This window comes from Pyxicephalus adspersus, chromosome 3 (genome assembly GCF_032062135.1).
Source record: "Pyxicephalus adspersus chromosome 3, UCB_Pads_2.0, whole genome shotgun sequence".
Taxonomy (NCBI): domain Eukaryota; kingdom Metazoa; phylum Chordata; class Amphibia; order Anura; family Pyxicephalidae; genus Pyxicephalus; species Pyxicephalus adspersus.
In genome coordinates this window covers 60685451-60710759 of record NC_092860.1, presented here as the reverse complement: position 1 = coordinate 60710759, position 25309 = coordinate 60685451, and the positions used below count along the sequence as shown (strand labels likewise).

Here is a 25309-nt window from a genome sequence, read left to right as displayed (position 1 = left end):
GGTTAGAATAATGTAAAGAAACAATATCAATATAAACATTGTGCTGTGATTTTGAAATTTAAATATATTTACCTTAACACTACTACAGTGGTTGCTACATCCAAAAAGAATGCTTGCGTGTCACTGGTATTCTCCTTCCTCTACAAAGTTATCCAGGTGGGTATATCACTTTGTAAAGGTTATGTTCTCATTAGGAAGTTATTGGATGCAAAACCAGGCAAGGTTAAACTAATTTAATTAGTTTAATTTACTTTAATTTTAAATCACGAAGCTACCTCTTTAGATATGAGTACAATAATAAGGAACAAGAGACAAAAGAGGTTCTGGCTTTGAGTGTATGATAATGAAAATCATATAAAAGGTATTTGTACATGGCATGTGGGTGTATGTATATATGGGTGTATAGGCACTGGCTGGAATACAACGATTTGCTAGACATAAACTCCTGTCTACTGCTATGTGAAACGACTGTGTAGTCATAGATAATCCCAACGTGCTTCGCCCCGAAGGGCTTTCTCAGGGGCGGTTATTGTCTTTGAAGGACCTAACGGTCTCTAATAGAGTGTGAAACATATCGAAATAACATCAAAGTTAATGTACATAACAGTGAAATAGTGAGTACATACAGTTACAGTGCAATGTATAATTACAAAAACATTATTTCTAAGGTTAATGTACCATAAGTATGAATGTTGTGTGAAAGTCAAGTGATGATTGGAAGTTGGGGAACAATACTGTTATGAAATGCTGATGGCTGCAATTATGGTTTAATAAAAAATATAGTGAATTGAAATAATAATGTAGTATGGCCCTATTAAGTGCAATTAATAGTAGTTTAGGAAAAATGATGTATTGGCTAATGTAAAAATATAGGAGTAAAGATGGTCGGAATTATTAATACTTTGTCATAATGGTATAGTAAAGTGGTTAAATTATTGTATACTAAAATATGGTTTGTAGAAAAAAGGTAAAAAGAAAATATGCCAAAATTTGGGCTACTTACATTTTGGAAGTAGAGACAGAAAAATAATAGTAAGTCACCTTAATTCTCAGGGACGTAGTGGAGTGTCAATAGAAATCGACTGTGTTTGAAGTAAAGTAAGTAGATAAAAAAAAAGGAAAATCACCTGGGGTTATATATGGTAAATAACATGGTATTTTTAATGATAAAGTGTAGTCTATAGACTTAATAATGAACATACCAAGTCGATGATTCAAAGATATGCCCGGATACATTTAGTGGTTTACCAGGAGACACAGGTAAGTATTTTTGTATGGTATTGAGTTGCAGAGGTAATAATTTTCTGTAGAAAGTTTATTCTTTTCCTGTTGGGGATAGGTTAATTAGGTTTCCTGGTCCTCCTCCTGATGGCCTACACATGGGTAATCCCGCCCACATTACCCCTCCCAGGACCACCTATTCCCCAAGAAAAAAAAACATTTTTATTTACCTCCCTGTTCTTTTTCTATCCTGCTCCAGGACTATCGTACGCTGGTGAGGTGGCTCCTTCTCCTTCTTCTCCCCTGGCGTCTTCTCTGTTCTCGGCGAGCTGTGTTCCTCCAGTGGAGAACGCAGCTCCAGTCCACAGACTTCCGGGTTGTAAACGTACTGCGCATGCGCCCCAGCACTCTAGGTAAGCCTTTCTGCCAACTTCCAAGATGGCCGAATTGGATTCTTAGTACCGCGCATGCGGGATCTCCTGCGCATGCTCAGTAACATTTATGAAGCATTTCAGGAAGTAAGTTTTTCTCTACTTCCTGCAGTGCCAAATTTAAACAGGGAAACTTCCTATGTCATTTGGTGGAGTGTTTTTTGACGCTGAAGTATCTGCTGAAGACAATGTCGGGTAAGTGAAACTTATTTTCTTCCTTTTGGAACGTTTTTGGAACATGGCAAAAAGTTTTTGGAAATGTGTTTGAAATGTTTTTTGCAACTTTTTGGAACGTTTTGGAATGTTTAGATGTTTTGAAATATTTTTGGCAGGTTTAAAAAAAATTCTCTTTTGGGTTATTTTGCTCGTTTAACTAATGATAAAATTTTAACTGGTATTATTTGGGTTTAGCTGCTGATATCTCTCCACTGGTCTTGTGAGCAAGATCCCGGTTAAGGTGGAAATATTGAAAAATTTTTAATAGCAAAAGGTGCATCTTAAATTAGATATTCACATTTTTATATGCTAATTCATTATAGGGATAAAAGCCCTGGCAGGAAACGCCTCAAAAAGACGAGGCATGAAGCCTTCCCTACCCCTGTCTGACAGTTCTCTAAACGGGCACTTGGGGCAGGGACGTGCACCCCCTTAAATAGAGCGAGTAGGGAAAGATCATCTTCCCATTCTGGGAACCGGTCACATGATGGCAATGGATTTTATTAGGCATGTGGGGCTAAAGCCCTACCTTCTAAATTGTTGTGTGCAATTTTCCTCAAAGAGGCATGTCGAGACAGAGAGACTGAGGCCAAGGAGATGAAGGGGTATATTGATCGGGCCATTGCAGAGGGTTTAAAGAACCTTACTGCAGGCAAAAGTTCAATGGCACATGAGGACGTGGGTAAACGTTGGGATTTACCACAAGGCTCGGATATATCAGATTCTGAGAAGAAGAATATTATTTTTCATTTGACTTTTCATTAATCAACTCGTTTTTACTTGCTATAAGAGAAGCCTATCAGTGGGAGGAGGAATCTCCACCCCCTCCAAAGAGAAAAATATATTTTCCATCACTAAAAAGGAAGTTATAACTTTTCCTTTCATCGAAGAGATAAAGCAGCTCTTTGAAGGAGAGTGGGCAAAACCTGATATAAAATGCTCCTTTATGAACAGATTTGCAAACGTTTATCCAATGAGCGAAAGAGAATAAAAGGTCTTTGATGTTATTCCAGCTGTGGACGCTCTGTTGCAGTGCCTGGTCAGGGATGTGGTGCTCCCTATGGAAAATACGGTAACTTTTAGAGACCCTATGGATAAAAAGATGGAAGGGGATCTCAAGAGCATTTATGCTGCTTCAGGTCTAGTTAGCTAGCCTGCGGTGGCACTTACCTCCGTGTCAAGAGCCTTATTGGCTTGGGTGCAAGAGTCTAGGAGCATCATAGAAGGTGAAGCAGAAGATTTGTCAATTAGTAAATGAGAAAATTTAGCTAACAGCGGATTTTCTGGCGGAAGCATCACTGGATCTGGTCAGATTGTCAGCAAAGATTATGGCTTTTTCTGTAACGGCAAGAAGGGCTCTTTGGTTGAGGCATTGGGTAGCCGACTCAAATCTTTATGTTCTATACCCTTTGAGGGAAAGTTGCTCTTTGGAAAGTCCCTGGAAGAAGGAATCCAGAGGGTAACTGGCAGGAGATCAGGGCTGTTACCCCAAAAACGTAAGCAACAACCTTTTGCGAGGCACAGTCAGTAATCCAAAGAAAGTTGGCGAGGTTTCAGGGGAGCACAGTCCATGGAATACGCTTGGCAGCAATGGAAGTGAACAGGTGTTGCACAGCCAGCCAGTTCTTCAAGCAAACTATTCTGAAGATAGCTATACCCAGGCAATGGAAGTTGGTGCCCATCTTTTAAAATTTGCGGTAGAATGGAAACAAAGAATCACAGATGCCTGGGTAAGGTCAGTAGTATCCAAGGGATACCAGATGGAGTTTGCGCAGAAACCCCCACAAACAAGTTTCAGAAGGACATTGCTCCCATGAAAGTGTCAGAAACATAAACCATAATTGCGTATGTGCAAGAACTGGCAAAATTTCAAGCAATAGTACCTGTTGCACCACAAGAGCAAGGGAAAAGATTTTAATCAAGGCTATTTCTGGTGCAGAAAGCCTCGGGGGATTTTCGTCCAGTAATGGATTTGAGAAACCTGAATGCATATCTGGAGGTGAAGTCATTTCGGATGGAATCATTGCAGACTATCCTGTTGGTCATACATCTGAACAACTGGATGATTTCAATCGATCTGGAAAACGCATACCTACATGTTCCCATCGCTCAAAAACATCAAAATATTGGAGGTTCAGCATAGGAGTTTTTTACTAGCAATTCACATGTCTGCCCTTCGGCCTGGCTACGGCCCCGAGAACATTTTCAAAAGTGTTTGTGGCTCTCGCAGCTTATCTGAGGCTTCAGGTAGTATGTTTATACCATTATTTGGACGACATACTAGTGCTAGCAAAATCCAAGGATCAGCTCGTGAAGGACAGAGAGTTGGTGTTGAAGACTCTGGCTCGTTTTGGATTGCTAGTAAATTACCAGAGGAGTCAGCTAGTTCCCACCCAGGTGATGGAAAATCTGGGGGTGAAGATCAGTACGAAGATCTTGAAGGTCTTCCTGACTCAGCAGAAGATCAAGCTAACAAAAAGGGCACTATTCTGCATAACTCCAAGAATAAAGGCAAGAGGTTGCATAAAAATGTTAGGATTCATGGCAGCATGTATAGCGGTGGTACCATGGGCCAAATGGCACATGAGAACTCTGCAAGTTTGCTTTCTCAGTCAATGGAACTGAGAGTACATAGAACAGGTCATTTCCCTTCCAGCTTCAGTAGGGAAGAGACTGTTATGGTCGGCATTGGTGCAGAATCTATCGAAAGTGGTGTCCCTGGTGAAGGAACATTGGACAACCATTACGACGGATGCAAGTCTAGCAGGTTGGGGGGCCCATTGCGATGGACAAAGGGCTCAGGCCAGTGGTCATCACCCATGACGGTCGAATCCAATGTGATGGAGCTGGAGGCAGCCTGGCAAGTTCTAAAAACATTTGCTACTTACATAGAGCACAAGCAGGTGAAGATTATGTCAGACAACAAGACCACTGTGGCTTACATTGCAAAATAAGGAGGAACAAGAAGCTGATGACTTTTGAAGATATCAGCAAGGATCTTTGGTTGGGCAGAACAACATTTACTAGATCTGACAGCAATATACCTTCCAGGGAAACAGAATCAATTGGCAGATGCTTTGAGCAGGTAATTTCCAGATCCAAAAGAATAGTCCATAAGCGCCAAGTACCTACTTCCAATTTTCCAACAGTGGGAAACACCAATAATAGACTTGATGGCATCACTCAACGCTCAGCTTCCAAAATTCTGTACCAGGTTCCACTTCAATCAGGCATGGGCTCAAGACGCATTCTCCATCAGATGGAACATTCCTCTTCTGTATGTGTTTCCACCAATACCATTGATTTTTGAGGGTCCTCCTAAAGATAAGGGCAGAAGCGAACCTGGCAATAGTTATACTACCATATTGGCCAAAAAGGCCCCTGGTTCGCCCTAATGACTCAGATGCTGATGTCTTCCCCTTGACCTCTACCAGATCAGAGGGACTTGCTGGTGCAGGGAACTTGGGTCAAACCTCAACCTCTACATTGGAAACTGAATGCCTTTCTAATAAAACGAGGAGGTAACTAGCGGCAGGTGTTTCTGAAAAAGTAGCAGACACTCCTAAAGGCAAGGAAATCGACAACCAACAAAACCTACTTCAGAATATGGAAAATATTCCTAATAATGTCTCATGAAAATGGTTTCTCTACCGCAGAACCATCAGCAGCTCAAATACTGGAGTTCTTGCAGTCTGCGCTAGAGAAAGGTCTTAGCTTTAATACCATAAAGCTACAGGTGTCTGCCTTATTAGCCCTAACTTTGAAGAAGTGGGCAGAAAATGCTCTGATCCAACAGTTCCTAAAGGCGGCAGTAAAAATCAGGCCGCCAGTAAACCCTTTATTTCCATTTTGGGACTTATAGTTAGTGCTTAAACCCTTTCTCTCTCTATCCCTTCTATCCAATAGAAGTTTGTTCCATTAGAAAAACTGACATGGAAAGCGGTGTTCCTGGCGGCTATTACATCCGCCCGCAGGGTATCAGAATTGCAATCTCTCTCAACTAGAGAACCTTGTTATTCTGTCTCATCGGAAGGGGTGTATTTGCGGCCTTCTCCACAGTTTCTTCGGAAGGTGTCCTCGGGTTTCCACATAAACTGGGAAGCAGTAATACCATCAATGAACCAAACGAATGAAGAAATGGCTGAAAAGGATGACTCGAGTAAGTTAGACATGGTCAAGATAATCACTACAAATGTTCAAAGAACTAAAGGTTTTAGAAAGACGGACAACATATTTGTGTTTCCTAGTGGACCAAAGAGGGGTCAAGCAGCCCCGGCAAGGATCATCTCTTTTTGGATCGTAGAGACAAATAAATTTGCCTATTCCCTTATGGGGTTGCCTTCCTCACAGGAAGTGAGAGCTCACTCAACGAGGGGTATCTCAACTTCATGGGCATCCTATGCAAACGTTTCCACAGAGCCTATTTGTAAAGCAGCAAGTTGGAAGACTCCCAACACCTTCATCAAACATTACAGACTGAATGTTTTTCTGAACACATATTCTGAGTTCGGAGCCACAGTGTTACATGCAGCTCTGAAATAAATATTTTTATTTTGCAGCAATAACATGTTTTAAGTTGTCTTTGCCCTCCCTCAGTTAGGGTCGCTTGCTACATCCCATGTGTACGCCGTCAGGAGGAGGACCAGGAATAGGAAAAATTTTTGTCATACCCGTAATTTTCCTTTCCTGGGAATCCCTCCTGACGGCGCAATTACCCATCCTCTATGGTCCTGTCGCAAGACTTAAGACGGAATAGAGAGGTAAGTGGAAGGGGGGTTTTTATTGGGGAAAAGGTGGTCCTGGGAGGGGTAATATGGGCGGGATTACCCATGTGTACGCCGTCAGGAAGTGTTCCTAGGAAAGGAAAATTACTGGTATGATAGCATGATAACATGATAAGTATGATAACAATTTTCCCTAATTAGGTAATGATCATTCATTCTTGAATGGGAGAGAAAGAAAGTTATGTGTAAAGGTAAAGTAGGGTCAAAATCCAATATGAATGGTCAAGAATAGAGTGCCAGCGGGTTCAGGATGGTGAGGTTGGCATCAAACCAGCTTGAGCAGGAAAAAGCGCAGCCGTGTGTTCTGACAGCAGTCCGTAAGTAACGTCAAGGACGCCCCTAGAGGCGTGTGTGTATGGTTGAGACGTCAGGGGGGGTTTCCCTGTGATGTACAGAGGCTCCACATCAATCACATGGAGTGCCAATCGCACTCCTCGTGGCTAGATAGGTGAACCGCCCGCAATACAGGCGGATCATATGGGGGAGGGGAATAGCCTAACACAGGGGAGCATGAATACTTCTGTGCTTAGAGGCCATCTAATGCCACCAAGAAATGGTAGCGCCCTTTCCCCCCCAAGTCCCTGCATCAAGCACAGGGGATCCCAAATCAGAGGGCGGGGGTTGGTTGGTACTAGATCCTTGGTGTGTGGCTGAATAAACTATATGGATTGTGTATTTTGAAATACAGAAAGATTATTAAGATGTACAGTGCTGATTACAGTGATATTATGTTGTGGATGTTGAAATCCGGAAAGAATAATAGGATAACCAGTGCTGATTACAGTCATATTAAGTAGTAAACATAAATACAAAATAAGTAACAGATAAAAAATGAAACATATGCACTTATGTCCATAATAATTTGAACAGAATAATTAATGCAAAATAGGTCCTGTTGTTCTGTTACATATTTTGTAGTTACTCTGATACACTTTTTTGTTTCAGGTATTTTCTGAATATTTCAAGGAATTAGAAGAAGAAAGTATACGCGATAATTTTGTAATTATATATGAATTGTTAGATGAGTTAATGGATTTTGGCTATCCTCAAACCACAGACAGCAAAATATTACAGGAGTAAGTATTTTTTTAGTGTAAAGATTAAAACCACCTAAAACTGAAATTTCAGTAATGGATAAATGCTGTTTAGTTAAATCTTCTATTAGCTTAAATTTTTGGTGTTGTAGATATAGATAGATAGAGATCTTTCGTATAAAGTCCTCCTGCTAGCATAAAGAGTCTTAATTCAGTCATATATTGTTGTATTCTAGTGTGCCTCCCACTAGCCCTCTCTTCTCTGCAAGGAATGAATAGCGTTGACTGTACAGCACTTGGAGGTGCTTACTTTTGGTGCAGACAATAACAGTAGTTTCTAGCATCTATAATTGCCTGTCTGTACATAGTGTAGGCATCTGGTAAAATCCTATGCATGTGATAAAATGTGTGAATAGCCCCTTTCTGTTTGTATTAATTAAATTATTACCAAATACCTGTTTATCCTTCAAGTTTCTGGGTCATTTCTTTAATAAGGTGATTTTTTCCACAAGATCCCTGCTACTGTTTGAACTGCAGGCAGTTGTCCCACTCTACTCTAGTAAACACCCACTTTCTTGTAATTGTCAGCTGCTCTCTAATTGTCCATGATGTCAAGCATCTTCTCTCTTCCTATCAAATCAAAACTAGTTTTTCTGCTTGGCAGTATCAATGGACCTGATGGTAACAGTGATTGTGTATTTTATCTTTTAGGTATATTACACAGGAAGGACACAAACTAGAAACTGGAGCGCCTCGTCCTCCTGCCACAGTAACCAATGCTGTGTCTTGGAGATCAGAGGGAATAAAATATCGGAAGAATGAAGTTTTCCTTGATGTGATAGAGTCTGTTAACCTTCTTGTAAGTACTCATGAGCTTGTGACAGGACCAGAATTTACTGTATTACAGTCCCCCAACATTGCCTTCTAGCACATAGGTTCCCAACCATGGGCGCTGAAGAAGTCTAGGGGGAATTTCCTGTCCAAGACATATTAAGGGGGCGTTAAGGACCAGCCGCCGCCCCCTTGGACAATACACACGGGGATCCCTATCCCCATGTGCTGCCCAGCCCTTCTCCCAGCCCTGGCTGTGGATCATTGAACTGCCCAGCATTTGCATATGGGCATGTCCTATGAGATAATCCTACCCTCAGAATGTGTACTACCAGCTGACTGGGCGTGTACAATGACGACACAATCAGCTGTGTATGCTCTGTCTGCGCGCGCATCTCCTATCTTTTTCAATGGGATTGTGCTTCTGTCCCCGAGATTGGGAGTGTTCTATAGACTTCAGTTTTCAGTTGTGCGGTTCCCCAAAGCCGCAGTTGTGCGGCTTTGTACTGTGAAATAATACTACCTCTCGTAAACCAGGAGCATGAGAGCTGTGTCTGTGTTCATGCTGCTGTCATTACCCCCAATGTATAAACCTTCGTATCTCCCACACAGATTGTTGTACAAACGTGAAATTTTCAGGGTACATGGGGAACCCTGGGAGCTGATACTAAACCTAATTTCAGTCCCCTGAACATAACAAGTTGCCAGATATGACAAACATAAAATCCTAATAGGAATAAAATAAATGACACCTTTATTTGTGTAAATCCGTGATGTATGCCGCTGTATTAGTATAAAAAAAGTGCCAATCTTACTTTGCATGTGTGAGATCGCCATCTTTCTTTTTTCAGTGTCAGAAAAGTCCCTCTTGCTCATGCCTGTTCTCTGAGCCCAAGCCACCTGTGATTCAGGACATGCATATGCCAGGAGACCCCGCGGCTGTAATGACAATAGGAGGGGCTTTGGCATTTTGTTTTTTTTTGTTTTTTAAAAAGGGCGTTTAATGAAAAAAAGAAACAAAGGGTTATCTACAGTGAGGGAAAGAAGTATTTGATCCCCTGCTGATTTTGTAAATTTTCCCTCTGACAAAGAAATAACCAGCCTATAAATGAAACGGTAGGTTAATGGTAGGTGTGAGAGACAGAATAACAACAAAAGAACCCTCAAAAACCCAGTGCTCAAAAGTCAGAGTTTGATGTGCATTGTAATGAGTGAAATAGGTATTTTATCCCCTATCAACCAGTCTAGAGACTGGCTAAGCCACTCCAGGAGCTTCATGTGCTTCTTCTTGAGCCACTCCTTTGTTGCCTTGGCTGTGTGTTTTGGGTCATTGTCATGATTGAATACCCATCCACGACCCAATGCCCTGGCTGAGGGAAGGAGGTGCTCACCCAAGATTTGATGGTCCATTGTCCCTTCGATGCGTTGAAGGTGTCCTGTCCCCTTAGCAGAAAAACACCCCCAAAGCATAATGTTTCCACCTCCATGTTTGATGGTGGGGATGGTGTTCTTGGGGTCATGGGCAGCATTCCTCAACACTATCACCCAGTTCTGCTCTGGATCATTCAGATGTTCATTGGCAAACTGCAGACGGGCGTGTACATGTGCTATCTTGAGCAGGGGAACCTTTCGGGCTCTGCAAGATTTCAGGCCTTCACGGCGCAGTGTGTTACCAATTGTTTTCCTGGCGACTATGGTCTCAGCTGCCCTGAGATCATTGACAAGTTCCCTCCGTGTAGTTTTGGGCTGCTTCGTCACCGTTCTCCTGCTCATTAAAACTCCACGAGGGGAGATCTTGCATGACGCCTCAGACCGAGGGAGATTGACAGTTATTTTGTGTTTCTTCTATTTGGGAATTATTGCGCCAACTGTTGTCACCTTCTCACCAATCTGGTTGGCGATAGACTTGTAGCCCAGTCCAGCCTTGTGTAGGTCTACAGTCTTGTCCCTGACATCCTTAGTCAGCTCTTGGCCATTGTGGCTAGTTTGGAATCTGATTGATTGACTGCTTCTGTTAACAGCTGTCTTTTTTTACAGGTACTGTAAAAAGCTTGGATTAGGAGCACTCCCTTACAGAGGGTGCTCCTAATCTCCGCTCGTTACCTGTACATAGTGAAGACACCTGGGAGCCTGAAATCTTGCTGGTTGATAGGGGGTTACACATAGCTGGCTACTTACCTTCTTTGGATCAGAAGGAATTAAACAATAAAATGTGTACATTTGGCTTCAAAGAACATAATTGGGACATTTATATATGACAGGGCATCATGGAATGATAGTGGTGATGAAGTTTTGGTGGGGAGAAGGGGGGTAACCACAAGGTTCCTGGGAGTCACTATGTGACACATTTTATTGTTTAATTTGTAAGTTAGAAAGTCCCTGGTTGTTTTTCTTAAATTATGCTATAGCAAAATGTTTCAAAGAAATTGAGGTTCATATAGAGTAAAGGGATAGTTATGTGTAGCATGGGTACAGGATAGCATGATATGATGGGCATAAAATTTTAATCGAATTGTGGACAAAAAGTGTTTCGCACTGGCTCCCTCATTTTCAGTTGATAACAGTCATGAAAACCTATATTGTTTGGCTCTATAAACATAATTTTTACACCACATGTATCTTGTACAGATTCATTATGCTGAACACCATTACGTGCTGATATATCTGTGGAGGGAGAGACTAGGTCAGGTGCTGACTGAAAAGATATAGGCTTTGTGAATTTGCAGTAACAATAGTAATAGGCCCTGCTACCTGTAATATTTTGGCAGCCTACAAAAGAGCCACTGTCCTGAATGTAGAAGCAAATCAACATCACTGCTCCCAAACTAGGTAAAAGGGGTAGATAATAAATGCAAAACCAAAATGGAGCATTAAATAATACAAAGCAAAACATGAATTTATGATGATGCAAACACTTTCCTTGCCTTTCTGCTTTCAATACCATGGGAAAAATAAAGGATGGAAATATCACATGGATAGTAAACCATTTTAAATGCTACTTTACAGAAGTAATAAAATTATGGTCATTTACATTAGGGTTCATGGGGCTATGCAGTACTCATAGTTTTCCCCTGTTTGTTTTATTTATTTATTTTACAAACATATTTAAAGGAAGAAAAAAATAGAGAAAACATCTATATGTACCCAGCAGTAGGGATGAGCTTTGATTATTAAATACCTGTGTATTTCAGGATTCGGTTTCCTACTTTGCAGACTTGTTTTGTTTTCTTAATATTTTTGCAAAATTATTATAAATTATCAGCTGCTGTTCTCTGTTCAGCTGAACTGTACTTAAGGTGAATCTGTGCTTAACCTACGTAGGCACTTTTAAGTTTACACAACCAGCAGAAAACAAGCTCTGCAATTAGAGGCATTGTGGGGAAATGTGTACAGAAATCCTATTTCTTTTATTTCAATGGAATCTTGGCAGCTTGCCAGACCTCCAATGTAAATACACAAGTGTTTTTTGCTGTTAGAAACCAACTGAAACCCAACTCTAAGTGTTGTGAAGTTTATTGACAAATTACGTCACCTTACAAGAAGCTATAAAGGTCAGTGGTGCAAATTGTATTGTTTTTGTTTCAAAGTTTTTATTGAAATTTTTAAATAAAATGAACAATAACATTACACAACAAATTTGCAAAGAATAATAGGAAGAGGGAAAAAAAGGTATTATTAAAAATAAAAAAAGGGGGGGGGGGGGGAGAAGGGCGAATAGGGGGTTCAAATAAAAAGAAGAGCGCCAACCAGTAACCGGACATCAGTGGAATAAACATATGAGGTCAAACATAGTTCAACACCTCTTAGGTTACAAAGTCTAAATACAGCAGACGATAAAGTAGTTTTCCAATGCAGACCATAAAAAATATAATACAAATAAGTACAATAGTACAAAAAGAGCATTATTCACAGATTTGAAACTTGTAAGATCATAAAGGTTGGCGGGTAGAGGTACCTTTTTGATCAATCGCCCCCTTTGTTAACATTTAAAATTTAAATTGAAGAAAAAATTTGGTAAATAGTCAGACGTAGGGGTATATTGAATCCAATAAAACCAAGTTTTACTGAACTTCTCTGTACTTTCATCCCTTGTTGCCATGAGATCTTCCATAGTCATGATCTCAATTTATTCTGACAAACCATTGTGAAATGGTCGGGGGCGATGTCTGTTTGCAAAGTACTGAAATACAGGCCTTAGCGGCATTTACCAGATGTTTCAGTAGAGGGACGTGATATTTTTTCCTTGAAAAAGTGGACAAATGTATAAAACAAGCTCAGGTTTGTTGAGGATTGCTACCTCCGTAAGCTAGTGTATAATAGTCGCCACTTGTGACCAAAAAGAAGATAATAGGGGCAGTTCCAAAAAATGTGAATCGGTACCGATTTCCGCTTTGCATCTCCAGCATCTATCATCTGCCTGTGGGAAAATTTTTGCCAGGAAAGCTGGAACCCTATACGATCTGGTTAATAGTTTACAGTTTACCTCCTGATAGGAATTGCTAATTGAAGTATTATGACCAAAGTAAAGGATGTTCTCTGTTCTCGGGAGAAAACAGTACATAAATCCCTTTCCCATTTAGCAATGTACAGTAAGGAAGATGGTGCTAAGCTGTCCAACAGCAGTTAAGTGTGGGATAAGGCACCCCAGAGTGGCCCTACTACAATACATGTAGTTTCTAAGATGGACAGTGTGCGATCAATTTGGGAAGGGGGCTGGAGGGAATTCAAAAAGTACATAAGCTGGAGAGATCCCCAGAAACCCAATAAAGGCAACAAATGTTCCATTTGTAATGCTTCCACAGTCAACCAAGTAGAGTTACTTATAAAATGTTGTGCTCTAAAAACTCCCTGCTCTCTCCATATCCTTAATACCTGGTCAAAAATACCAGGTTTAAAATACAGATGACCTAACACGGGGATAGAGGCGATGGAAACGACTGCAGTCTTTCCAGTCTGAATTTTTTCGTAACTACCCATATCGTCGGACCTATAAGTGGATGCCTGGGACCGTCTGTCACCAGTTCTGATGATAACCATGGTATTCCTTCTAGAGGGACAGAAACCACAGCATTCTCTAGGTCAACTCAAGATTTTTGTGCCTTATGTCTAGACCAGTTGATTAACCTCACTAAATGCACCGCTTCCTGATAAAAAATTGGGTCAGGAAATGCCATGCCCCCTGTAGCCTAGGTAAGCGGAAGATCTCCTTCCGTAAATGGGGGGTATCTCTCCCCCAGATAAAACGTAGAAACTCTGCCCTGAACTTACAAAGTAGCATACAAGGCAGATAAACCGGCAGACTTTGTAAAAAGGTAAGCAATCGAAGTATCACATTCATTTTGAGATCATTACATCTACCAAACCAAGAGAACGCTGTAGATCCTGTCTTATCAAGTTTAATAGAGGGAGAAAATTCAGATGCACCATCAACGAAAGGTCTGCAGGGGTATGTGTCCCAAGAAAAGTAATGGCCTTGTCGGCCCATTTGAAAGGGAAATATGATGATATTTCTGCAAAAAGGATACGTAAGAGGGAAATGGATAACGCCTCAGATTTCTGGAGGTTAATCTTGTAGTAAGACAATTTGGAATAAGCAGGTAACTCGACCAGTAGGATAATAAAGGATGTCCTGGGCGAAGATATATAAAACAGAAGGTCGTCAGCATATGCTGCCACCTTGTGTTCTATGTTTTGCACACTCACCCCCTTGATATCAGTGTTGTTCCGCAAATGGCGCAGGAAGCATCGCAGGCAGGTGAGAGTGTGTATAATTAATTAATCAGATTCAGGGTCCTAATAGTATAATCACGTGCCTCACATCCTGGTAGAAACCCCCTCTGGTCCAAGTGGTTATTCATAAAAGACACCAGACTCCTGATACAGGACAGGAGATCACATCTATTAGAGAGCGGATCAGAGACTGAAAACAATTCTTTCTCTCGTCAGTAGCCAGAAGCTCCGGGATTCTACTGCCTCATGTTGCCATTGCGTGACCACACCCCTTAAGGTTGTTTTTCGGAGTACAGGTTAATTTGTCATTGACCATTATCCAGTTGAGTTTGTTTTTGATGAACTCAAGTGGAATAATAGAAGCTTTCCAGTAACAAGCAATAGTAATCTGAGCAGCTAACATGATATATTTAATTAGTCAAGTTAATTGTTTCAGGGCTATATCCTCTAATTGGGGAAAAGGAGCACACTCTATTTTTCTCAGGATGTTGACCTGGGTGACAGAGCATATTAGGTTGAAAATTAAATATTAGGTCTGAACCCTAGGACATATCCACCAAGCATGGAGTACAGTGCTAGTCTGACCACATCCTCCAAAACAAAGAGGAGATACAGTGGGATTGGCTTTATGGATCCTAATTGGGATCAGGTACCATCTCATGAAAACCTTCTAATTATCCTATATTAATGAAGTGTTCAGAGAGCAAATTTTATAGTTATTTATTATATATGAATACCAAACGCCCAATGTTTGAATACAGATGAACTTCTACTTTATCTGTTTATCTTTTATCTAACTTCAGATACAAAGCTTGGGTATGTGTCTTTTACATAAAACTGCAGTCAGATTTTGGCAAAAATCCTAATCTTTATCCACTTTACTCAAAACTTTTTGCTTTTAAATTTGAATTAAGATACACCTTAAACGCTACCCCTATTTTACCATAAAAATTTTACACTATTTTGGGATGTTAAGCTTTTTTGCTCATTGACTGCTGTACGTTTGCATATCCATTAGCAGGTTTTTGTGGATAAACATCATTGTAAGGTAGGTTTACAACCCAATATTTAAATTGGGCATATAGTACTTGGCTTAACATCCCAACATGTGACTTATTTGACACATACATGCATTTTTTTTCGATGATTTTCATTTTTTGGGTATTATGGACCTCCTTATTTGAATTGGGAGGTCACATTTTCTGCAAAGGACTCACAAGCATCTTGACATGTAAACTGCACAATATGTAAAATTTATTGGCAGACCAAATTTCCAGATCACATTACTAATTTTGTCTGGTGTGGCCTGATCCATTCAGTCTTGTTGTGTAGCTTGTTTTTAAAGTAGCCAAACCGGTTGCTAAAGGTGATTTCCAGTACCAATAGACCTTTGTGCAAATGCTAAGCACAATATTCAGTTAACACTAATGACTGCATAAAGGTTGTTTACTTTCATATGTAAATTCTCCCTTTGTAAGCTGTGCTGTTAATTTTTCATTTTGATGTCTTTACTTTCTTAAGGTGAGTGCAAATGGAAATGTCTTGCGCAGTGAAATAGTTGGATCCATCAAAATGAGGGTATTTCTTTCGGGAATGCCTGAGTTACGCCTTGGATTAAATGATAAAGTTCTTTTTGAAAACACAGGCCGTAAGTTAACAAAGTTTGTATGTTTATAATTTACTGAACGAAAGATTATTAAATAAAACCTTTTTTTCTTTTAACCTCCGCGGCGGTTCATTTCTGTCTTGATTTATATGTCTAAAAGCGGTACATTGTTTTTCATGAAAATTTATTTTACAGTATATTATATTATGAGTATAATAAAGTTTGAAACACAAAACCATGTCAAAATAATAAATTAAATAAATTAAAAAAAAATAATATACTCATATTATACTGTAAAATAAATGTTCATGAAAGACAATGTACTGCTTTTACGCATATAAATCCTCTGTATTGCATTCAATGCAGTTATTTTGGATTGAATGCAATACAAATAAATTTGAATTTGCTGTGAACGGAATGTCCACACGCACCGACGTAAGACTCTAAAGCCTCGATTTATCATGTTTTGCATTGGTTTAGCTACCCAGAGTGTGACTCGGGGTTACTGCTCTTAGCAACTTTTTTTAGCACTCAGGGGGTAATGCTTGTAGCACATTTAACAAATAATAGGGAGAAACTTTCCTAAAAATAAAAGATACTTGTAGAAGTGAGGCTGTTTTTTGATTATCCTCATCGGGTAATACATCAGGTCTTGTGTTTTATATACTACTGTCATTAAAGCAGTGAAATACTTTTTATTATAGTGTATTTAGGATGGGGAAAATACTATGATATGAAACAAAAAACTGTATAAAAGTTATTTATTGAAACATATTGACAATAACTATGCTTTAGTCTTAGAGTTGGTTAAGGATAAAGTTCTGATAGACAGAAAATGTCATCGTTAAGTCTCTTACTGGGAATCAACTGATTTGACTTGGGTTAATGTGTCTATTTATTTACCATTGTTCTAGGTGGGAAGAGCAAGTCTGTGGAACTTGAAGATGTCAAGTTTCACCAGTGTGTCCGCCTATCCAGATTTGAAAATGACAGGACTATATCCTTTATACCTCCAGATGGGGAGTTTGAGCTCATGTCCTACCGCTTAAACACTCATGCAAGTGTCCTTGTGTGTTATAAAATTGTATTGGAATGTAAGGTCACATTGTTCTGATACTCAGAGCACTAAAGTTCTCAAAACAATGGTTACTTTAAAATAACACAATTTTTTGTAAGCTGAACTTTAAGGTAATGTACTTAGCGAAATCTCAGGCTCCCGTTGCTGACTTTATTTTTAAGGATACCAAATGCCTGGCTTTTATGTTCATTATGCTGCAGTTACTTTTTTTTCTTTAAAAAGCACACAGATTAGTTGTCCCATCCCAACTGATTTCAATTAATAAACTCAAGTACCATTTGTACCAGGAGCATAGTACCCCTGTTAAATTCTATACAATGATGTCTATTTTACAGTGGTTTATTAAATTGTAGTGCATAGTAACAATTTTCAAACAAGTAGGGGCTGGTGGAAAAATAGGTTTAACCTTTGAAGGCTGTAGTTTGCCAACCCCTAATGCTAGGTACACATAATAATCACAAAGAGAAAGAAGGGTTTCTTAAACAAAAACAGTGTCAATGTATTAATAATAATCGTTAATAATACATAATATATACAACATGGACTGATTCTCAGTCACGTGAACATTGGTTACAAGCCAAGTAAATATTTAGGCACCGCCACCGCAGGTTGGTACAAGTATTTGTTGCATACATCTGTAAACCTGGCGCGTTTTGCCCATTTTCAGCTTCCTTGGGGTGGCGTTACGTTTAGCGATAGATCAGCACTATCTGAGTTTACAGCAAATACATCAGTTATTGTAAGTATAGGTTGGGACAAAAAAGTTTTTCCTATACCAATAAATCAATGTACAAATGGGTGTTGGGTAACTCCTTTAGTAACCATAGTGTAGGGTTGTTGTTGTTTGAATATAATATCGAGCAAATATAGATAATATATACATACGATAAATATTGATTAGCATAGAGAAAAACAACTGAAATTAGTAAATGAATAAACCAATACTATAAAAGGATAATTATAATATAGTAATGGTTATAGTAGTAATACATTGTAATATTTCAAAAAATATGTGTAACATACAAGCTACCTAAAAGGTATATATACAAAGAATATGTAGGGGGGACTTACATTGTCCATGGGTGTGGTTTGAATGGGTTAGGATGGTAGGTAGATTCCAAACTGGAGGGTTAGTAAGAGCCTCCTGAGAGGGATAATGCAGAGGGTGCCCAGGTATAGGGGATACCTAGGTGGATATTGGTGAGTTAGTAAGGACTGGAAGACAAACAATGGGAAAGTGCCAGGTTTCAATAGGGAAAGATGGAAGAAATTACCTTACGCTAGTGTACCAACCAAGAGAATGGACGGCCCCTCCTTTTATATTAGGAGGTACTTTTTCAAGGGCTGTAAACATGATGCAGTTGGTGTCAAACCTATGTTCTGATCCTACATGAAAGCTGGTCGGAATGATCACTTTTTTTTTTTTTTTTTTTCCATTTCTGATAGAATATATAGGTTCGTACATACGTTTTTTGAGGGGTCTTTTAGTTTTAGAAGTAGATAATCCCTGCTGATGAGCAGTTAACATGGTACTTAGGTTTAAGAACAGCCATTAGGGAGTGTCATTGCCTGATTTTCATAAATCCAATTACATTGGTTGCACTGTCCTCACTTAAATGTGCCATGGGGTTTCTTTTCTGGTTTAAAATTCAGATCACAATTATAGTGGCTCGAGACCAGAGAGTCTCTTAAGGAATTCAATTTTTTTATACGCGATACATGGTTTTGTGTGTAGATAGGTATGGATGTTAGGATTGGAGGTAAGAATGTTCCATCGCTTGGAACTGAGGTTAAAGATGTTGTGATGATGTTGATGGTAACATGTGAGGATAGGTAATCTGGATTCTGATGAGGGTGTGTGTTGCTTGAAAAGTAGGTATTTCACTAGTGAGGGATAAGACCTTCTGGTAGGTTCTTTTGAGGTGTTTTTTGCTATTGCCCCTTTCTGTCAATCTACATGTGAGAGCTTTAGCTTCCAATTTGAAGTTGTCACTTGATGTACAGTTCCTCATAAGTCTTAGCATCTGACTATAGGGGATGCTGTTGACAAAGGTTTTTGGGGTGTGCGTTATGAGCATGTCTCTTTTCTATAAAGTGAGGTGGTGATATGAAGACCTTGGGTGATGGTTGTGTAGACATCCAAAAATGAAATTTGTTCAAACTACACCCATGGACAATGTAAGTCCCCCTTATATATTCTTGGTTTATATACCTTTTATGTAGCGTGTATTTAACACATTTTTTAAAACATTACAATGCATTTCTACTGTGACCATTACTGTAATATAATTATGCTTATATAGTATTGGTTGAATTATTTACTAATTTCAGTTGTTTTTCTCCACACTATGCTAATCAATATTTACCCTATGTATATATTATCTATATTTGCTCGATATTATATTCAAACACAACAACAACCCTACACTATGGTTACTATATGAGTTACTCAATACCCATTTGTACATTGATTTATTGTTATATGAAAACGTTCTTTTTGTCCCAACCTATACTTACACTAACTCTGATGTATTTACTGTAAACTCAAATAGTGCTGATCTATTGCTAAACGTAACGTCACACCTAAAAGGGGCGAAACGTTTTGGGTTTACGGCCTATACGTGTGTGACAAATATTTGTACCAACCTGCTGTGTGCTTAATAGATGACGTTTGTCTAGTGCCTTTTTGGCCTAAATATTTACTTTGGCTTGTAACCAATGTTCACGTGACTGAGATTCAGTCTATGTTGTATATATTATGTATGATGTTGCTTTTTCATACACATATTTACCATAGAATACAGTATATAGATGGCTATTCATTTTGTTTAAATACTTTTTTTTGTAATAACATTCAGGTGAAGCCGCTTATCTGGATTGAATCTGTTATAGAAAAGCATTCCCATAGTCGCATTGAATACATGATCAAGGTTTGTACTATATTAATATTTTGGTTGTTCAGGTTGCCTTGCATTTAAACTCTCCTTAACTAGATTCATGTTTAACATTTTGCTGCTATAAGCTGGAACTTTGAAAGAGAATTGTGATTGTAAACTTTTGTCCTAGGCACTTGGCACCTCCGTTATGGTGTCTGTTTTTGGTACATTCTAGGATTTCAAGTACTTTCTTTTTCCTAATACTTTGTTTTTACTTTTTAAATTTTCCTGAAAGGTCAACATCAAATGTTACTGCCCAAGAGGCACCAGATAAATCAATACCTAAAAAGTCTCTTCTCACTTATTTTGTGTTTGATCATTTCTGGCTTCAGGTTTATTGCCAATAGGAATCCAAAATTCCTCAAACTGTTTTAAGTCTTTCTCCAATAAAAGAGCGAGGATGCCTGGGCTCTGTAATCTGCTGTCATGCTCTGGTGGTCTTTTGGCCACCTCCCTTCTGCTCCGTTCTGCTTTTATTGTAAAGGGTGCAATACAAGGCTGAACAATATGAGATTGCAGCTAGTTTGTACAAGGACAGATTCAGTGAAGTCACGTCTGTAGCTTTCTTTCTTTAGCCCAGGCATTACAAAGTCAGCAGGCCACCGTGATCTGTAGACTGCACTTCCCTTACCTGAAATGGAACTTAGAGGTTGCCTCTCTTTTCCTTAGAATCTTTAAGCTTAGTTTTTGACACATACATTGTACATGTAGAATATCATGTAGTATTAACATGCTTTGTGGAACTGGTTGCTTCTTTGTGTTCTTTTATTATAGGCATCGAATTTCCTATTCTGCTTGTACTGTATACTTTGGTTCAGATGTTAAGATCCATTTTGGGGAAACATATTCCCCAAGTACACTCATGTTTTCCCCTTCCCCTGCTTATCACACAAATAGTGACCACTTTTCTTAGTTTATTCTCTAATGGGCCAGATACATCTCATGACAAAACATCTCTGGCATTAGGCTCAATTCACAAAACTGAATTACAAGAATAGTCTAGATTCCAGCCATGTGACATTGATAATTAGGCCTAATAAACAAATTACATGTTACAAAATTATTTTATTTTTTTTCAATCCACTCAACATTTTAAATTGCTGCATACCCTTCTTTCTCATTCCTTTTTCGATCAATATGTTTTTGCTATAGGCCAAAAGTCAGTTTAAAAGAAGATCCACTGCCAATAATGTGGAGATTCACATTCCTGTTCCAAATGATGCTGATTCCCCCAAATTCAAGACTACAGTTGGAAGTGTGAAGTGGGTTCCCGAAAACAGCGAGATAGTGTGGTCTATAAAGTCCTTCCCAGTAAGAGAAATTGCCTTTAAAAATTTGTTTTACAGCTAGATAATCTTATTTGCTTAGTTTGTGATTAACTCACAGTGAGGATTTTCTACAGTAACTGACACCACACTGCCTAATATTATGTTGAGACAAGCATCTGTCCTAATTGCATTTAATTAAAATAATGTACCTGTTCCAAAATACATACAAATTCAACTTAAGAACAAACCTCCAGTCCCTATCTCGTATGTAACCCGGGCACTACCTGTATATGAAACTATTGGACACCTAGTGAGTAGCTCACAAGACAATTTACCATTAAATACAAGTATTTTTAGTGCTATACTTGAATGTGACAAAATTGAAGATATCTGGTTGAGGCAGAATGTAATCTTTCTAGTTTAGGCCCAAATATTATCTACCAACTACAGTGTATATTTGTATGTGAACATATACATACTTCTGACTTGCAGGGTGGAAAGGAATATCTCATGAGAGCACATTTTGGCCTCCCTAGTGTTGAAGCAGAGGACAAAGAGGGAAAACCTCCCATAAGTGTCAAGTTTGAGATTCCTTATTTTACCACATCTGGAATCCAGGTAATCATGTTGTGCTTTTCATTTTAGCTACATTCAAAATACAAAGTATGTTTACTATAAAAAAAAGGCTTTTTTGACTCTTCCTGCAGGTTCGTTACTTGAAAATAATTGAGAAAAGCGGTTACCAAGCCTTGCCATGGGTGCGATATATAACACAGAATGGAGGTAACTTGAAATGTCCAGAGGGCCAAGAATATAGTTTCATACACGTAGATTGGTGGTTTAGGGGAAACAATTCAAAATTGCACATACATTGTTTTAGTATGTTTCTGTTGTCTATGGTTTGCAGGACAGTAATATTAAAAAGAAAAGCCTTGTTGTCTTTTAACCCAGTATATGTAATTCTTGCAGTATTGGAAATATGATGATGATGGTGGTAATACTATATACAGTTACTATATATAGGACAATAACGTGCCTACCCTCATCATTCAATAGATCAAAAAAACAACAAAGACAGAGATTTAAGCAGGGTTTTTGGCACAAACGGTGTATTAAACATACATTAACAATGTTTATAATACGATTTGTCAATTATAAAAGGCCACTGTACACAACTAGTGGTTGGGTACTTAATACAATACACAGTAATCAAAAGTTGGTTTGAACCACCTTATTATCCTTGGGGTTCAACCACAGACAAAGGTATTTTTTCCACTAGACATATAACAACTTATCAACATATATATTGTTGACCATATACAGTGTTTGATCATCAAAGCATGTCAAAGCATCTGTCTTTGTTGTTTTTTGATCTAATTCTCGCATTAATATATATGCTTCGAAATGTATTCTCAGACTACCCTTTCCTTTTTTTGTTATGTTGCCGCCTGACACCACAACTGTTTTAAATTCATTTTTTTTTCTCTCATTGATCTACATTCTGCACCCCATAATAACGTAGTGAAAATAGAATTTTAGACAATTTACTCCAAAAAATTCCACATGGAATCTACTACAACTGTTATCACCTCCTTCATCAGAAAAGCTTCTGGGCCTCAAGGATATCAAGGAGTCTTTCTTGCCCACCAAAAAATTTGCAGTAACATCCTTCAGGCAGTCTTTAGTTTGATACCATTTGAGATGTCTAAAAGAAATCTAATTCCTATGTTTGTTGATCTTTGTAAAAAGTTGCCATAAAAGGTATCCAATTTCAATATCCCTCAAAACCCTTCAAAAAATTTTGCTATGTAAGTTTTTACAAAAAATTCCCTTTTTCTCACTGAAGGATTCCTTTTATGGGCTTGTGAACTGTTCACAAAAGTTATGAAAGAACAAATTAAAATAAAAATTATCTAACATTTCCATACACACCTAACCCTAAAACACTTCTAAGAAATTGCACATCAAGGGAACTTACGTACTTTTTTTTTCTCTTCTTTTTACTAGATTATCAACTTCGAACACAGTAAACAATGGAGAACCTTCAGTCCTCAGATAATTTTTAGTATTTATCTCTTTTATTGAAAATTGGTTGGTTAGGTGATTCGTGGATCAATAAAGAAATATACAGAAGTCAACAAGTTCCAGTATACAAGCTGCTCTGAGAATGTTCATACTTGCCATTCATACAGAATAGCTATATACAGTGAAATGTTATATATGCCCAAAATGCATTCTACTCTACATGGCCAGTTTTGTTTTTTTTTGTTTTTTTAATTCCCTTTGCATTCCCCTTTGTGATCCCACAGGGCTGTAGTACAAATGTTTACAACTTTCAGTACCTTGCCAACTAAATCTTTGCCATGTGCCTGTGTAAACGTGCCAGTCTCTGCAATTCAAGTTCTTTGAGCAAAGTTTTTTTTTTCATGTTGCTATAAACAAATTGGCAACAGTCCCCTCTAATTATGGATATCTGTTACAAGAGAGAATGAATGCATACCTCATTAAAAAAAAAAAAAAAAAAAAAAAAATTCTCAAGCTTTGTATGAGGACTTGTGTCAGTATTTTTGTTATGTTCTACTACTGCTTTCATCAAACATTTCAAGTTCAGTTATCACAGTATTACCATACAAGCTGATAGGTTAAAATACCTAGGCATTGATTTTACAAACCAGTCCTAAGTACAGGACCACCACCTCAATTTTAAAAATAAAATATGCACACACCAATTGTTTTTGTTATGTTTTTATGGTTTAGGTATATATCTAAATTACATTAAATAAATTAGTGGGATCAATGCTCAGTAATTCATAAATTAACTGCAGCTGTTCTACTTGCATTATCCAGTTTTTGGGGTCTGACTTTTGGTGTCCTGAGGTTTAAGAAACCACTTGGCAGCACTAGCACTGTGTGTTAAAAATATGGGGCTCTAAAATATTATTGTACTAATATTAGGCATTGGCATTGTCATGACTGCCTAATAACAGTCCTTACATACAGAGGAGCCTGTGGACCATAAGATTGCCATTCTTTACATTATGTTTAACAATTGGTACCATACTCTAGGGTTTATATACCAACCAACCAAGAACATGTTGACATTACAAAGTGAACTTTCACTTGGCTTAGCTATTGAGTAAAAACTCTCCTTAGTGTGCAGGGAAAAAGAAAATGGGATTTTAAGTTAAATTCACTTTGCAAAGTGAACCTACTTTCTTCCTTCAGTAAGCTAGGCTCTGTTGGTAAATGCTTCCTCAATCCAGCAGGATGTGGGAACAAGGTGCATGGTTACTCCAAATTCTGTTTTGGGTTTTAGGATTATCTACACATTTGTTTATTAATCTTTATAAATGACAGCCATCTCTTGCCTATGCAATACATTTGTTACAAAAGTATCTCATTTGAGTGTGGGTAAGGTACCAACTAAATCTAACCAATAGAACTGGTTTACCTTAAAACTGGATTTGGGTACTTATCCTTTTAGCAAAGGGACATGGCATAAGTCTTGGATGACTGGATCTACTGCAGCCTACAGGGGAAAAGAACTGTGTGTGTAAGCCAGCCCTAGGCACTACAACCCCTCCTTTATCTACTATACCTATTTTGTCCCTCAGTGGATATTCTCACTATAGTGAATAGGACAAACCACATTCTCATTGTTATCTCCATGTTATCTGGACCTTCAATTTTTCATTAGGACCAAAAAGGGTTAGTTTCTTTACACTCACCAGCCACTTCATGAGGTTAAGTTTGGCAGGTAACTGCTTATTAACACAAATATGTAATCAACCATGCTGCTGGTCAAACTAAGCATCATATGGGGGAGCATCATATCTGTAAACCCTAGAGATGGTTGTGCTGTAATTTTCATTCACAACCATCTCTAGGGTTTACAGATTTGAGCTGAAAAAATTTACCTTAAATAGCCTCTTGCTAGAACTTGGGTATGCAGAAGATCACTTCTGAATACACAACATGTCAACCATTGAAGATGAGCTGCAGCAGCAGGAGACAACACCAGGTACCACTCCTGTCCGCTTAGAACAGGCACCTGAGGTCACAATGCACAGAGGCTCACGAAAATTGGACAAGAGAAGATTGTAAAATCATTGCCTGGTCTGATTAGTCCTAAATTCTGCTGCAACATTCAGATAGTAGAATCAGAATTTAGTGA

At 38.6% G+C, this 25309-nt stretch overlaps 1 protein-coding gene across 1 annotated transcript in view; it reads left to right on the top strand.

Moving 5' to 3' along the window:
* LOC140326369 (AP-1 complex subunit mu-1) overlaps nt 1-23864 on the top strand; it is a 36322-nt gene extending 12458 nt beyond the window's left edge. Inside the window, exons 3-12 of the mRNA XM_072404890.1 lie at nt 89-156; nt 7598-7728; nt 8398-8545; nt 15769-15895; nt 16768-16910; nt 19790-19861; nt 21020-21178; nt 21628-21753; nt 21843-21918; nt 23143-23864. Coding sequence (XP_072260991.1) covers nt 89-156; nt 7598-7728; nt 8398-8545; nt 15769-15895; nt 16768-16910; nt 19790-19861; nt 21020-21178; nt 21628-21753; nt 21843-21918; nt 23143-23165 — 1073 coding nt within the window. The 3' untranslated portion in view covers nt 23166-23864. The remainder of the gene's footprint in view (nt 1-88; nt 157-7597; nt 7729-8397; nt 8546-15768; nt 15896-16767; nt 16911-19789; nt 19862-21019; nt 21179-21627; nt 21754-21842; nt 21919-23142) is intronic.
* The last annotated feature ends 1445 nt before the right edge of the window (nt 23865-25309 follow it).